Source organism: Parasteatoda tepidariorum, chromosome 9 (assembly GCF_043381705.1).
Source record: "Parasteatoda tepidariorum isolate YZ-2023 chromosome 9, CAS_Ptep_4.0, whole genome shotgun sequence".
In the NCBI taxonomy this organism is placed as follows: Eukaryota; Metazoa; Arthropoda; class Arachnida; order Araneae; family Theridiidae; genus Parasteatoda; species Parasteatoda tepidariorum.
The window spans coordinates 64,741,500-64,759,568 of NC_092212.1; the positions used below are offsets into that span (position 1 = coordinate 64,741,500).

At 27.9% G+C, this 18,069-nt stretch overlaps 1 protein-coding gene across 1 annotated transcript; it reads left to right on the top strand.

Annotated features, from left to right (window-relative positions):
- Positions 1–1,772: 1,772 nt before the first annotated feature.
- Positions 1,773–17,770, top strand: LOC107450872 (E3 ubiquitin-protein ligase RAD18; the record flags this gene model as incomplete). Its single annotated transcript, XM_043046939.2, is given in 11 exon segments — positions 1,773–1,996; positions 2,089–2,167; positions 5,957–6,018; positions 6,605–6,675; positions 8,631–8,787; positions 10,888–10,969; positions 13,117–13,207; positions 13,309–13,408; positions 14,414–14,486; positions 16,847–16,914; positions 17,721–17,770. Coding segments are annotated over 11 exon segments (923 nt in total), but the record flags the coding sequence as incomplete, so codon positions are not given.
- Between the last annotated feature and the right edge of the window lie 299 nt (positions 17,771–18,069).

An 18,069-nucleotide genomic window follows, 5' to 3' on the forward strand; every position in this document is an offset into this window, starting at 1 on the left:
CTCCAAATGCATGTTAAAGAAAGTAAACATAACTCAAAATGCGTGTTTCAAAAATGAACATAGCTAAAAATGCGTGTTTAAGAAAATGGACGTAGCTCGAAATGCATGTTTAAGAAAATGGACGTAGCTCGAAATGCGTACTTAAGAAAATGGTCACCGCAAAAAATGCGCTTTTTACGATGCGTCGGGTGTGTAACATTTCAGACATCTCTTCGCATTCAATACACTAAGAGATAAAGTGGTTTTGAAAAACCGGAATTCCTACAACGTCAATTTACTACTACCATTATAAATTTTTAGGACACAAAACAATCAAGCGAAAATAATTTTTTGCTTTTCATATCTTTACAAAAAAGATTTTTTTTAAAAATCTGTAATGATTTAAGCAACTGGAGAATATAATATTACTAATTTATTTATATCCGCTAGTTTATTCTTTAAAAAAATTAATATTTTCTGACAAACATTTGGAAGAAAAAGAATGGCCGTGGTAGCTCAGTAGTTAGAGAATCGGGCTCCGATAAAGAGGAACCAGGATTCGATTCGCGACTCCACTAATACCCACCGAATACGTGTGATATAGGTGCTCGTAAAATATGTGGAATCGAAAGTCTTGTGATCTGTTACTGAACAGTACCATGGGTACAGAGATTTGAGGAAAGTTTTCTTCCCCTTCAGTTCTATGGCCAAAATGGGAAAGTAGCCGCATGAATAAGTAATGCTGCCTTATATCCGAGAGGTTCTGAGCTAAGACGAATTTTCACTCTTGCGGTGCTCTCTTTTCAAACGAAAGGCGAACCTGTCTGACATAATTCGCAAGCTAGTGAGCTAGGGCTTGTCCAAGTGTCATCAAAAACACCAGCAGCAACAAATAGTGGATGTGAAGTTCCAGTGAACAGAAAACACCATGAATGATGTTTTCAGTAGAAATGTAAACAATAACAATCTCGAGCTGTATGCCTGCTCTAGTTCCGGTTAGAAAGTTTGCAGCTGCATACTACATGTTAATCTGCGAGGTGATATTTTCAAACGGATAATTTTGTTTTCAATAAAAGAAATAAATGAGATAATTTCTGAACTCATAGCTGCCGTATTTTATAAGATATTAATGTTATTATGTAGTTCTGGTGAGTTTGAAGTGAAAAAAAATTTTAGTTATTTCGAGATATATTGTTAAAAAAGGTGACATGGTTGCTAGATTTTGAATAACTCGCTTTTTTCGCAGTCTTGATATGGCCTCTTTCCATAAGTTTATTACTGTTTGTTCTTGTTGCAAGCTGTGCACCATCTTACGTTAGTGCTAACACTTTTAGCGCTGTAAACACAAGTATTGTTAGCATTGTAAACACAAGTAATAAGTAATCAAATACATTGTTCGCAAGAATCTCNAGTTTATTACTGTTTGTTCTTGTTGCAAGCTGTGCACCATCTTACGCTAGTGCTAACACTTTTAGCGTTGTAAACAGAAGTATTGTTAGCATTGTAAACACAAGTAATAAGTAATCAGATACATTGTTCGCAAGAATCTCAAAACACAATGATGCCAAATGGCTTTAAAATACAACGGAAACAGTAACCCAGAAATTTAGGCGGTACCGAGCTTGCAGCGTTCCCTAGTGTAGAAATCACCATCCATACTTATTTTTTACGTGCAGTGAAAATAGCCCTAATCCCAAGTTTAAGCTGAATACAGTGAGAATAACCCTTAATGGATCAAGTCTTTTGGCAACTGCGGATCATTCAACTCAAATACCTTTTCTTAAACAATTTTTGGCATCGACTATAAAATTGAACTGAAAAGAAAACAATTTAATTCGATGTAAACAAAACAAAAATCTCTAATATATATTCTTTGATATAATTATTTAAACAAAAAGAGCTTAAAATTTCTATAATTCATATCAAAATGGCTGCTGCCCAATGCATTGAACCATCTACAAGTTGCTTAAATACATTTTCTGATGATAATATTATTCTAAATTATAAAATGTTGAAGGTAGGCGAATATATTTCTTAATGTTTCCTATTACTTTTTTTTTTCAAAATAATAAGCCACAATTACTTAATTAAATTTATCTTTTATTACAGCCTTTGGATGATGCTCTTCGTTGCCGAATTTGCGACGATTATTTTAACAGCTGTATGATGACTAAATGCAATCACAACTGTAAGTCAGAAATAGAAATATTTTTCTTAAGAGTGTGGAACAGGGTACCTTTTGAATTAGGCACTGCAACTTAAAGCTTTTAATCACAATAGTATCTTCCATTTTCCTATTATTTCTATCGCTTTAAAAAATTTCACTTTTAACTCATTTTCCCTGTTTTCTACAAATACGTAAAAAAAATTGACAAAATAAGAGACAGATGCAACCTACTTTAAATCTTTAACTTTTCTATAGTTAATCTGCATTTTAAATTTGTTATATGTGAATTAATTTAGATGTCTGTAATATGCACAGGCTGTGATATATACCTCTTGTAAATTTGAGCTTCAACTTGATAGGCAACAAGTACAATCAGACTGTATTGTTTACAAAAAAGATGGTATTTTTGAGAATATTTCTGAAACATGATCTGCAATAGAATAAATTCTAGGCAACTAGCAGGCAGCTCCCTGCAAGAAACTATAAAAAAAATCATAGAAGGGAAGCAACTCAAAGGGTACAACTTATAGGCCCCTTCCTGGGCAAACCTTGACATGTTTTTTTTTGTTGCTATTGTTAATTTCAGGGGTCTGTCTAGGTTTTTCTTAAAAGTACCTATTTTGTGAAAATTTTGACATAATTTGTGAAAAATTAAAAATTATATTAAAAAGTCAACACTAAAACATGGTAAAAATATAGATTTATCGTTTCTTAAGGGAGACAAAAATAAAATTTTAAGAAAAAGTATTTTGTGAAAATACCGTTTTACCTAAAGTTGAATTTGTGAAACTACCGTTTTACCTAAAATTGAATTTGTGAAGGTACCGCTAAACGGTAGTAAATTCGGCCTGGACAGACCCCTGAATTTACAAGTTTGAACTTCGTTTTTGTGATTATAGTTTGCTCACCAGATCACAATACAGAAAAATCCCCCTTTTTGTTTTAAGTTTATGTTAAATATTTTTGACTTGAAAATAAAAAAGTTTTCACTATGACTAATGTGTGAAAATACCTATGACTCTGTTAACTGCCTTTGTGCTATTACTTGGAACTTGTGGAATAAAATTATATTTAGTGTAAAGTGAAAAACTACATAAATAAAGCACTAGCGACCAGTTTAGCTCAGAATCCTAAACAAAAATTCTGCTATACTTTAGCAAGAACTAAGCCATAACATTCGAGAAACTCTCACAGAGGAAGAAAGCTTGAATTGTATGTAGCTATCTAGCGTATGAAATTACTCAGTTGTTGCTTGATAAATTAAAGAAAATATATATATTTCGTGACTTGCCAATTGGTGGTTATAAGTTTAACATTTCCAGTATGTCCAGTTCTATGATACTTTTAGCCTCTCGCTTACATTTTTTGAAAGTACCCAAAACTAGACTATTATTTTGTTGCAAGGTACTATATATATTTTTAAATTAATTTTAATTATAAGAATTTAATAGATGCACCTTTGTTCTATTAGCCTTTGCAGATACTAATACTTTTATCTAATTACAAATGTAAAATATACTTGAAGTCCCACAATGGGCTGATACACAATGTCAACCATTACCGGCATCAATCAAAGAGCAGGTGGGTGACTACTTTGATCAACCAGCAAAAGGATCCAGAGTGTGTAGTATTGGTTTACCATAAAATGCTCAAAATTGCACAAAGGTCATTCGACAACAAAAATGGAGGCACCTTTTACAGAGAATCATAATAGTGATGGCATGTCTCCGGATCATCCTCAGGGTGTTTTCCAGACTATCGCTAATAGCCCATTATGCATCTCAAGTATGACATAAATAAAGTACTTAGTACTATTAAGTATATTAAACTTAAAAATATGATTGTCTATCATATGTTTATGACATTTTGATGGAAGAATTTTCTCTTAGCACTTGAAAGTTTTTAGGTACTTAAATATGCATTTTATAATGAAGTACTTATTTAAAAAATACATTTTTAAGTAGACTAAGAGGGGAAAAATAATTCTTGTTTTGCCAGACAGAAAATGAAAATCTTTGAGCACATCACTTTCAAAAGATGTTTTCAGTGGTGATAGAACTGTATTAGGGAGGTTGTCTGGTTAGGTTTTGTGTCTGTACCCTTGTTTACATCAGAAAGTGGTAAAATTTTTCACATAGTGACAAAATTACAATATATTTTGCTTGCAATATTGAAAAATCAATTGTACAGTACCCTTCCATATTATTAGGGACACTTAAAATTTCTACAAAATTGTCATTTTTCAAAGTGTCATAACTTTTTCAAAAATGGATCAATTTTTATAAAAATTTCAGGATATCATCTTCTACTTTCACCTAAAAATTACTAATTTAATTTATCTCAATTGTTTGTAAAAAATTTGCCCATTTGAACAAAGCAAGTTTTTTTTTAAAAAAAAATGTCAAGTCTGACAAGTTGCTACTTTGTGACAAAATTTTTTTAATAAAAATAATTACTTACACATTAAAGTACTAGTCGTTGCCTTTAAAACCCGCTAATGTAAATGATTTTAAGATTTTTTTTGACTGAAATATGAGATGTTGAAACTTTCTTGTCATTTATAGTGAAAAGTGAGTTGTGGCAGTATTTTTTGTGAAAATTAGATTTCAATTGAATTGAATGAAATCGATATCAAAATTTTATAATAAATTTGAATTGTTTATTCAAATTATATAATAAATTACATATATAATAAAATTTTTATATTTATACTCGAAAGTATAAATAATTGGTTTTATTTATAAACGTCAAAATTTTCACTATTTAATGTTGTGAATTCGAATTCAAAATCTCATATCTCGGGCAAAAAAAATCGTAAAGTCATTTACTTTAGCGCGTTTTAAAGGTAACGACTTGTACTTTAATGTGTAAATAATGATTTTTATGTAAACAATTTTGTCACAAAGTAGCACCTTGTCTAACATGACATTTTTTTTCAAAAAAAACTTGCTTTGTTCAAATGAGCAAATTTATGCAAACAATTGAGATAAATTAAATTACTAATTTTTAGGTGCAAGTAGAAGACCTGAACATGATATCCTGAAATTTTTATGAAAATTGATTCATTTTTGAAAAAGTTATGACACTTTGAAAAAGGACAATTTTTTAGAAATTTTAAGTGTCCCTAATAATATGGAAGGGTACTGTAGCTTGTAAAAACTTAATTGTCACTTATAAGTTTATGCACTATAGCTCATCACAAAACGATTAAAATTTTAATTGACAATAAATTCTATTTTAATATAAATTCTGCCAGTAGCAGTCAGGTAACAAATAAAACCTATTATATGTCGGGCATTAAAAAGCTCCAATTGAAATATGAATTTTTTAGCTATTCGTTGGATAGACAACAATTTTGTTGGTGATTAATTCCCTTTCGAGATAAAACTGCAACGAATTCTGCTTGTAATGGTCAAAAAACCTTTACAACTTATATTGTAAACCAATACAGAACTCTATTTAAAACTTTTGTTTTTAAATGCACAGAAAAGTTGTCAGAATTTTGATTGACAATAAATTCTGTTTGGAAATGATATTGAAATAAATTCTGCTTGTAATGTTCTGGAAGCAATTTAAACTTGCATTTTCATCAGAAAAAAAGACTTCCAGTTAAATTTGAGGGCTCAGCTAGTTGGAATATATTAATGTTTTAGCTATTCGTTGGAAAGGCAATAATTTTGTTGGTGATTAATTTCTTTTAGGGATAAAACTGCAATGATTCAAAGAGACATTTAAAAAATTTAGAAAAAGCTCTTATTTTTCTTGGAATGTTATTTCTATATTGTATTAAAAGATTCTATTTAATTTCAGATTGTTCAGTTTGCATAAGGCGATATATGACATATAAGTCACAATGTCCAACTTGTTTCCAGGTATTTTCTTTATTTTTATTATCATATTTAATATTTATGATTGTAAGCAACAGTTAACATTATGGAACAACTGTTAACATTTTGAAATCAAATTTTAAATTCTTGTTAAATTTAGTTAAAATTGTAGAATTGTGATTCTTGTAGTATTTTTAACCATGTTTATTATTTATAAGCTTTCTCTAATTTGTGATCACTGTTCGATGTTCACTTATCAGTAATGGATAGTAATAATTTGCGGTTGCAATTGTACAATGGTTTATGTTTTTTTGCCTCAAAATAATTCTTGAATAAATGGAAAATTCATATATATGTTAAATGCAGAACAAGCTTAACTTTGGTGATTTTGATAAATTCGATAGTTTTTTTTTCTGTCCTAGCTTTTATATTTTTGTCATCTGAATTCTTCAATTCTCTGTATCTTTTCACTTGATGTTTTTGTGTATTAAATAATAATATTCATCATTCTACAAGTTTAAAGAAAATATTCTGACTCGTTATTAAAATAAATTTTCAGATAAGAATATTATATTTTTTGTGTTTTTATTTGTTAATTGTTTTCACATAAAATATTTTTCTTTTTGACCAGGATGCCGCGGAGCCTGAACTTCAAAATAATCGACTAGTTGATGAAATTTTACGACTGTATAAGAAATTTAGGTAACTTAAGTCTTTTGACATTTTATTTAACTTTTTCTACTCGAATATTATTTTAATTGTTGTGGTTTTAATCAAATTTACTGTTGAAACCATTAGCTTAAAAAACATTCAGAACTGAATATGAATATCACTTTCAAGGACTACCCACTTTTTGAACATCTCACAATCAGTTACTTTATTTTTTTCTGGATATTAATATAAAACTGTTAATTCGATTTCCTGTATTCTAATAATTAGTGCATGTTTTAGGCAATACATAGAAATTTATGAAAAGAATTATAAGTGTATTAAAATATATGTAAAAAATATTCCATTCTTAAGTGAAAATATTTCCCTGTTTGTTAGTACGCATTATGTAATAAAAATAATGCATTTAAGCCAAAAAGAAAAAAATGTCTTTTTTTTGTACAAAGGAATTGGCATGTATTTATATTATGTAATATGTTAGTATATAAATTGCATAAAAGGAATCAGTAGAAAAAAATTGGTTTTTTATTATGTGTAAATAAAATTAATTGATGCAAAATTATATTAATTGTTTTATATCATTCAATATTTTACTAATTCGTGAAATTAGAAATACAGTAGAGTCCCGATTATCCGATTTAATGGATACCGCAACAAATTCGGATAAGTGAAAAACTCGGTTAAAGCGAAGAGTATAAAAACGGGTAGAAAAAAAAAGGTATAAATGTAATATATTTAAGAAATACAAAAAGTATACGAGTATACCACATACAATTCATATTATAATTAAAAAGCATACTTTACGAGAATTAAATAGTTTTTACTTAAAAAAAGTCCTTAATCATTTTTGGTTCTACGTAACTTTGGCTCTTTTCTGTAGTAATGTTTCGCTTTTTTCAGGGATAACAGGAAGGCTGGTGTCGCCTCTTTTTGTTGTTCTATGTATTCAATAGTACATTCGATAGCTTTTAGTTCATCTGTATGAGAGATTTTTATATGTTGATTTTAATAATCACTGTCTTCATCATCTTCGCTAGATTCGTTATCATTATTGACGATATTAACGATAATTTCATCAGACCAAGTTGTTGGATTTTGTTTTTCTGAGTGTTTGAAAGATAAAATTCAGATTTATTTTTCAGCGGTTTTTTTAAAAATAACTAGAAAAAATGCTTGAAATATTTGGTAGCTCGGTTAAAGCGGAAACTCGGATAATCGGGACTCTACTGTAATCAGGAAATGAACTATTATATAAATGCAGGAAAATTTCTTTCAGAACTTCCACAAACACACTCCATAAATTCTAAATTCGATTTATAGTGTTTTTACTCACCACTACTTTTAAGCAATCCAAAGGCTTATATGATGTGTAATGTTGTAATAGTTAAACTGTTTTAAACCTTTTAAGAAATGAGCAAAATTAACCAAAAATCTGCAAATTGTAGTTTATAGTTTTGTACTGTTCTTTTTTTAAGACAGTTGGCATCTCTGTAAACTTTACATTCAATTGAATCCTCTTATTTCATAATTTTTAAAACATTGTAACTTATGAAGCATCAGAGATTTCATTTTGCATTTTAACATTAAACTAAACTCAGTGGCACGACAGCCCACAGAGGGCCAAGGCCTGCTGTACCCATCTCAGTTTTCTCGACCTTGGACTCTGGAGTGCAGGAGCAGATGTTCCGGTCAGGTGGTCAACCGAACACGGAACCCCCAGTGTTTGTTCCCAAACCACTGAAGGGAGGAAAAGCTGAGTCAACCTTGCCCGGCCCGAGGATCTGTGGACCTGTGGCACGGGAGCGCAAAGCTCTACCACTCAGCCACCGGGCGTCGCATTTTGGCATTATTAAAAATTGTATCCTGTAAAAACATAGGGCAACATTTACGACAAATGTTGTTGCATTGCAGATTGCTGCTCTCAAAACATAAATTATACCATTTTTACGTACAATTAAGAAAAAAGTAAAGGGTTTTTGCATTTTCAGAGGAGTTGATGATGAGAAAGCACATGTGTTGAAGACTCCTGATTTACCAGCTTGTTCTCCTTATGTGAAAGAATCCTCTTCAGACTCTCAATCAACTAGCTCAATGCTTTCACAGAGCACTAGTACAAGCACCGATGAGCCTTTCACGCCCCGTGTAGTAAGATAGCAATTCAGTTCTTATATTACCTTTTTTTAATTATCAAAGCATTAATTTTTAAAATGATTTCAATTATCTTCAAAACAAGGTTTTTTGAAATAAGCTAAGGATTCCCACAACAGCACATTGTGGATCGTGATGTCTGCGGTTCCAATAATTTTGTGACTTCATCAATAAGGTTTCAGCTTTAGCATGTCAAATCTGTAATTTTACCATATTGCCAGGTTCTAATTGTCTAATTGGTCACTTTTGTATCATATGATGTAATCTTGTGTTTTTATATGCAAACATTTGTGAAACAAATCTTATCATCATTTGTGAAAGTGATGTTATAGATTACAGTTGTGTAAATTAGGTACATATATTACCCATTTCCTAGAATGAATTCGTCAGAAGAAAAAATTGATTAAAGAGGAAATCTGATTAAAAGCATCATTATGAGGAAATTCTATGACTTTTATCACACACAGTTTATAATAAGTTAAAGGTTTCACATAAACAACAGAAAAACTAATTTGTACATTGTTTCCTTTCTAAGATTAGCATTGCATAAATTAAATAAAAATTTCTTAAATTTTAATAGTTCTAGATAATTTTTGTTGGAAAAAAAAAACTTTTTTTTATTGTGTTGAATGCGCAATGAATAGTTACCAATTTTTTTTTGCTTATGCTCCATTTTTGCCTTTCCGCATGGAAACTTTAATCTTCTACAATTTGAAACTTAAAATTTTGCACCTTCTTATTCACATATGAATAGAAGTGTGAGAATAGGCTCTTTGCCTGCATCAGACAATGTTGTCTTGAATTTTCATTGCACTTCAGTTTGCTTAAGTAGTGTAAAATATGAGGTGTTAAGCATTTTATAGTGCCAAAAAAACATAGTTTTCTTCTATTTCAAATTTATTAGATTAATTGTATTAAAAAACTAAATTGAATATGTAGGTACAATATTCCAATAACTGTACTGCTGATTTTTTAAATAAAGAATAAAAATTGAAAACATTAAAATTTTCTGTATTTTAAATAATTTCTTATGAATTTTTTTTTTAAAAATGGAGGTTTGCAATTATGATAATGTAGAGTTTATGTGATTGCTAGTTGTTCAGTGAAGCACTGTTTCTTATTTATTTATTTCTATGTCTCTTTTATTAATTTGTCATTTCATTTCAGTCCCAATTCATTTTTAATCTGTGCAATATTCAGAGATGCCAACTGCTCCGGACACAATAATAATTTTTAAAAAAAACGGTAAATAACTGCAAACTAAATTTTGCAAATATTTGACTATTTTTGCTTGCTTTTTAAAAGGTATAGCATGACTAAAGTACTATAAAGTGGTGAATTATATAAGCCTACGAATTATTTAGAAATAGTGGTGAATAAAAATTTACTAAATTGAATTTATTAAACCAAGAATCACAATTGATAAACTACCACTTTAAAATATATATTTGCTATCAGGAACAAGTTGGCATCTCTGAATATTAAAATAGTTAATTTATGCAACAGAAGAAACATAAATTGTTGGTTATACATTGTTTTATTCCCCCATCTTCTTTTTATTTTTTTAGTTATATTTAATTTTGTTTAAATTCATAAATATTTGTCTTGGATTTGAGAAACTCTTAATGGGTTTTTGAAAGGAATTTTTCTCCTCTATGATTTGTGCACATTTGTGTATTCAAGATGTGAATTAAAGCTATGATTTTTTTTCACTTTCGTAATAAGTGTTTTATTTTTGGTATTAAATACAATTTCTTCTATTATTTTCTACATGAATAATATTAAATGCTAGATTAACAATGCTATTACATTATCAAAATTATTATTTTTACAATAAGTTCTATTAGTTTGTTTAATTATCAGTTATACATCTTTTCACTTAGACGTGGATTATCATCAGTCTCCTGAAATATTTTCCATGCTTTATTGTACTATGATTTTAAAAAATTTTTGTCCCATATTTTGTAATTGTATCTTCTCTACCTGCTTAATTAATAAGCAATCATTTATTAATGCCATTTTCCTAGTTTATTATTTTTGGATGCAAAACCTAACAAGCAAATAATAATGCATAATATTACTTTTGTAACATTTTAGAAAATTGAAATACCTGATGACAAAGGTGCACTTACAGATTCTATGCACATTTCTATAAAAAAGGAACCAGATTTTGATGAAGGTAAAATTTTCACATACCATTTTAAAGATGTATTGGGAAAAAAATATTTTTCATTATGTTTTTCTTGCTACCTATTTTTTTATAATCTTTTTTATACAACTTTTTTTGCTTATCTTAACGTAAGTGAAATTGACACATAATAATTGGATTTTTCTGAAAGGAACTCATAATCATTTTGTTTTAATAAGTAACTTAAATTTTTTTGTTTTTTTCCAAAGTTGAAAATTAAAAGAAAATCTTAGATGCCTAAAAAAATAATACAAATAAAATATGTAATAACTAGCCGGGATCGACTTATTTCGCTGACAATCACTTCATCAAAGATCATTTTGCTGACACTATCATTTCGTCAAAAGCTCATATCGCCAACAGAATCAAGATCACTTTGATGTCAATGAAATTATTGTTCAACAACATTATTTCATTAAACAATAATTTCACTGACATGCTGACTTTAATTTTGATTAATACTTCCTGACAAATTTTCTTTATTAATCGTACAAGTTTTTTACGCTGGGAAACCTATTGAAACTGTTTGTTATTTATAGGGCATTATTTTGCAATAATTATAAATATGTTATTGAATCACTTGCTAATTCAAAAGTTTTGTTAATACTGGGATCTGGGGAAGCAATTATTAATTGAAAAGAATTGTTCTGACAAATAATTTGGTTTAAGGGTGATACATGTAAATTAAAAAACCTGGCTACTGTTCTGTTTATAACTTTTTATAATCCTACTTATAATTTATTATTTGATTATTTTGATTTTTTGTTATTCTTTTAAAATTTGCCTTACACTCCTATCATCTCATACCACTGGTTGGGAAACAATTGTTTATATTATGATATGTAAGGCTTCATTGCAAGAAAACGTTTGTTAATAGTGGTTTTTATCTTGGTTACATTGTAACGAACATCTATTTTAGATAGTGTATGGTTGGAACCAAAACTATTTATAATCTATAACTGATATAAACTATTGGCTATAACTTATTTTAATTCTAATTACTTTGTTAACATTAATAATGTAGTTTTATATTTCTGTATTTTCCATTGTATATAAATTTTAATTTGCAATTAAAAAAAAACTTTTCTTAAATTTATTAGCTTAATTATTAACTTCAACCTTTTCCTAATTATTGCTATTTTTATTTATGTAATTAGAATCATATATTTGTAACCGATGCAAATATGTAATATAAAAGTAAAAACCAATACACTATAAACCGTTTTTCTTCAAGCTGTGGTTTGTCTACCCAAAAGGGTTTGTTAAGTGTATAAAGAAGGCTCAAGAAATTATGATTATAATAGCTAAATTTTAAATGACTATTATAAATAAAATAACAAACTAATAAATTGTGCATAATGTTAATAAATTATGTGTAGAGCTATTACCAGGGGATTTGATTAAGTGTTTTCAAACAGGCTACCCCAAAACTGTTGGAAAAATTATTTTCAAAAAAATTATTTGTTTTTTAAATAATAAAAATTTTCCCATTTTTTTTTAAATAAAATTTTAAACTAGCACTTTTTTTGCACTAGCACTAATTTTGGTGTTTGGTAATATTTTTTCAATCAAAAATTAAAGTTGATATGCACTCCACTTCAAACTTGTGTAATCTCTACAGTACAAATATTTAATAATTGTGTCCCCAGATCTCAATAATAACCACATTTTGAGTAAGTAATTGTTAATGTACTTTAAATATTTTTTTTAAAAAATAATACAAATTGCAAAAAATCTTGAGTAACTAATTTTAAAAAATTTATAAAATTAAAACTTGATTTGTTCATATTGGCAAATTGATCATGTCAGCAAAATAATCTAGTCAGCAAAATAATCTTGTCAGCAAAATGATCTTGTCAGCAAAATAAATCATCGTGTTTTGAAATAATTATATTATCATGTGCCGAAAACTTATTAGCTGTAAGCTAGCAAACATCACTTACCATTGTCTTTATAATATTTGGAAGAAAAAAATTTATGGTGACATTTTTATCATTGGCTGTAGCTCAATATGTCCTATACTTTCTATTTCAGACAATCTTGTGATATTATGTTTGTACATGATATTGTTAAGTTTTGTAGAATCACCTATAAGTTTCCATTGTTATTTATTATAAACATGAACTTTGTTTTTTTAGTTACCTGTCCTGTTTGTTATAATGCTGTCCTTGGTCTTACTATAAATGCTCACTTAGACAGCTGTTTAAAGCAGCAATTTGATGATGGCAGGTAAAAAGAAAACTATGTTGTTGTTGTTTTTTTGTTTTTTTTTTCAGTTTATACTTATGTAATTTTGTGAAAAATATTGATTGTTGCTTCTGCTTTTATAGGCGCAAAACATTGCCTAAACTGGTATATCATCTTCTCACAGACAAAGAAATTAAAATGAGATTAAGGGAACACAAACTACCTGTAAACGGAGATAGACAGGTGTGTTGAACTGATTAATATCATTGAGAATATTTTATATTTCTTCTGAGAATATTTCTTCTAAAAAAAATTTTATGATAGTTTAACACTTTAATTTCTTATAATTTAGGTTTATAAATATCCATTAAAATGTCTACTTTAAAAAGACTTAAAATAATTTAAGAATATCTGATTCTTTTACCTTAAAGCAATCTTTTTTTCTTGAGTTTATCTATATTAGCAAAAATATTTATAATATACATCACTTATCAAATTGTATCATGTCTACTATATTACCATTATTTTTTATTATAAAATTTTGTCTCTTTGAATCAGTGGATTAAATTATGATTTAAACTTTAGCTCAATGAACAAAAAAAAATTCTGTAGCATTAAAAGGATTTGTCCAGAATGTCAAGATTCATTGTTTCCTTAACATTTTACATAATGTGGTGAAAATGAGCAAATTTGTGTTTACTGGCAATCATATATCAAGACTCGTAGGGTGAGATTAAAAAATCCAAGTGGAAAATAAGCTTAAAAAAAATTTAGAAAAGGAATATTCTAAAAACTGAAAAATTTTGTTAAAAACCTGAAAAACTCAGGAATTATGGAAAGCTGTTGTTGCTATAGATAATCAGAAAAAAACTCAGGAATTGTTTTCCCCAGAAATTAAGTATGAACCCAGTTTTCTGCAATATGCATATCAATCTGTAATGCATGAAATATTTAAATAATTAAAATAGATTTATGTTATTAGGATTGTTGATCTCTTTATTTTTTCTTGGTATCTTATAAAGAAGCTGATTATTTCTGATAACTGATATTTCTGTGTGTTGTTTTGAATATTTGCATGCATGCAACTTGCTTTAATCACCACTTATAGTATACTTGCTTTCTTAATAATTTTTAAAATTTTAAACAAAACAAAAAATTTTGTTCTAAATTTCTTTTGTTATAAACTCAGATATTTAATGTTTTGTTTTCCTTTAATACTTATAAATCAAACATATTTAAAAATTTTAGGCTTTAATTCGTCGTCACAAGAACTTCATCACTCTCTTCAATGCCAACTGCGATGCTTTAAACCCAAAACCAGGTTAGTTTATTTCTTAATGGTTTTATATATGTAATTTTTTTGTTTAATAATGCAGTTTGTTTCTTTTCTTTAGTATTTCCACAGCTCTGTAAGAAAAAATTAACTATAATAGTTTTGATTAATATCTCAAATAATTAAATCCGTTTTGTAGTTATATTCATCTTCAATGACGGTGTTCCCAGCTTATCGTGGTGTTCTGATTACTGTGTGTTGTTGATTCTGAAAGCTTTGGTTCTTGGCAGGGTCACCCAAACCAGACAGGTCAAAAGGAAGACACCAGGCTAAGAGGAACATCCTGGTCCTCCAGGTTGGGGATTGAGCATAGGGTATCTTGTAAAGAAAAAAAATCCCTTTTCAGAAATCCCAAAGAGCTTTGCCTAAACTGACTTCATCCAAATGACTTGGTAAGGTTTCGGACTTAAGAATCAGGAGACAAGTTTGCTGGCAAAAGAATTTCAAAGTTTATTGGCAGCCAAAAAAAAGCAAGACAAAACACCAAGGTTGATTCTGGCAAAAATGATCTTAACCATGGGCATTAATAGATGGAGAAGCTTAGTGTCTGATCGAGCCAGGTGACCTGTACTAGGCTGATGGAAGAAACTGATAGACTTCTGTTGCCAGTAAACATGCTGATGGAATAAGAATTATATTCATTTCTGAAAATATTCATTTTCAGAAACTTAAAAAATCACTCAACTGCTTCAGTTTGCCATAATTACATCGATCAGTTCTCAACTTATCAATGTTAATTTCTCTACATTAAAAAATTCTAAGAGTCTTCAACTTCATGCTACGTTTGTATGGCTATGACATTTAAAAATATGAAAATTTCAAGGTGTATAGAAAAATTTTTGAGAAGTAAGATGAAATAAATTTATTGTCTTGTTTAACTTGTAATAAAAAAGTACTAAAAAGGCTGCTCTGCAGTTTAGAAAAATACAACTATAGAATTAAAAGGCCTTTCAGAGAATTTGACATCAAGTTTTTTTGAAATTCCAAGTTTTTTCAAAAGTAATTGCAACTTTCAATTCTTTTTTTCACAATTTTTCTGACATTTGGCTTCGAATAATTGCCATATATCCTTTGTTGTAGAAAAATTTATTTCTCTCTTAGGATTTTTTTTTATAAACTTGCACTAGAGTTGATGTTAAAAGTAACAAAAAAAAGGAGAGAAAGTATGTTGCTGCATCTTAACATTTATACTGAAATTTTCAAAAAGATCAAAAACTTAATTCAATAGAGGAAGAAAAAATACATGTCCTGTTTGAATTGTTATAATAACATAAGTCTTGTTCAAGACTTTTTTATTAAGATATTCTTTCATTTTATTTTAATTTTTTCCCTCTATTGCTAAAATTTAATTTAGAAGCTAGTTAATTCAACTCATGTATTCCTCAAAATCAAGTTTGTTTTTTCTTTGTTCTTTGCCATAAGTTTTGTAAAGTGAATTCAAAATTACAAAAAATGAAGAAGTGAACATCATTAAGCACATCATCATCACATTTATAATTGAATAAATTTTACTTTTCAAAAAAAAATTCAATTTTAAAGAAGGAAATAAACTTTAAAATAATCAACTTTAAATTGTTCATACAAGGCTGAGCTTGATTGTAACTGTTGGTATATGTATCAGTTAGAAATGTATCAGCAATGTATTAGTGGATTTGTTGATCACGATGGATTTTCATTACATTTAATATTCATACAAATTTAATAAAACATAGAGAAATACATATACATTAAATAATAAAAAGCAATAGTCTGCATGTAGCCTATTAAAACGTGTCAATGAACAGTAAACTTACTTTTGAAAGGTACACTTTTTTTAAAAGTTTCAATTTATAGGTTTAAGAAGTTCACATTTAGTTTTATTAATCTTTATAAATTCTTTAATAACTTTAAAACCATTTCGGCACACCGATTTTCGTCTAGTGCCCATCTAATGGAGAGATACCAATAATAGTAATTGCTTAAAAAGAGGTATTAATGATAGTAATAATTGGGTCTCTTAAACTTTCATATTTGTGGTCTTTACATTGTGTTGATTTTATGTTATTATTATGATCAAAAGGGCCCCTTATATTTTTGGGTTTTATGCTTGCCATAAAATAATTTCAGACAGTTTTGTAATGGAAAATTGTTATTATTACATATTAAACATATTAAAGTTATTATTTCATTATTACATATTTTGCTTACCATGTTATTTACTTGTTTTTAATAAAAAATTTTAAAACTTATTATGTCCAATCCACATTATATTATTTTAGTGTGTATATTTAAGTTATAGTTTGGTTTTGAAATTGAAAGTTTAGTATACAATGCAGCTTTCGAATCTTATTCCATTTATAATTTTATAGTATCTGAATTAGTCAAAGAAGTCGAATTGCAAGAACTAGAAGAAAGAATTAATTCTATGCCAAAGGAGGTTAGTTATAGTTTATTCTTTATTACGTTAAACACTCTTTTGCATTTTACTTGTTAAATAGTTTTTACAAATTAGAGTAAATCATCTTATCATGTCAACAGTTTCTTTGATGCAGTATATTTCAAGGTTATTCTTTAAACTAAAATAGTGTTTGATGTGATGAACATTTTTTTTTTATAAATGTTCAACTTAAATAGAAATTTTTTTTTAAAAAAAAATCCAAAATATGATATTTAATCCGAAATACCAAAAAAAAAAAAAAAACCAAAATACCAGGAATGAAAATCTCACTCTAATGTCTTCTTTCTTATTACATTTACCCAATTTTTATCCAGAGTTTTGGAATTCAAAAGCATCACTCGAAATTTGTGAATCGTAATAGTAATATTACAAAAAAAAATTTCAAAACTGGAAATTCAAAGCAATAACTGTTAAAAATGCAATTGACAAAACAAAATGGACAAAAAAAAATGCTCGTAAATTGGTTCAAAGTTCGTTGAAAAAATAAAACAATGTTTTATTATTTTTTATTATTATTATTTTACATAATTTTCTGTTTTATATTTACTGATTTAGTCATAATTCTTATATTCATTAACACTAAACATACCATAATCGGTCAAAAAACAGATTATGGTATGTTGCATTGTATTGCAAAGTGTTGGCATGTTAAGTGTAAAAATTATAACTATTGAGTATTGATTTTTTTTTTTTTTTTTTTTTTTTNATTTTTTTTTTTTTTTTTGTATTTTAGAGTTGTAAAAAAAATTTTTATTCTTCAAATTCTTAATTTTTCAAATTTCCAGATTCAAGTGCATAAGAAGAGTGACTTGTCATTGATCGAACAACAACATCAGTCTTACAGTATGTTTAAAACTATATTTTATAACTTTATTTTTATATTTTTAAGAAAAACTCATGATGTAGTTTTAAGTTAACTCTATACAATCATTCTTTTTTGAAGTAGTGCATATTTCGCAAAATTTTGACATTGTAAAAATTCAGTTTTTACTAAACCTTCTAGTGCCAAACTTACAAATTTTTAATTTATTATACTTAACAAAGTAGAACTTTGTAGTTCCCTCCACATTAATAAATTGAAAATTTTGTTCAATCAAATGTGACTAATGTTATGATGGTATGTTTAAGTTATTT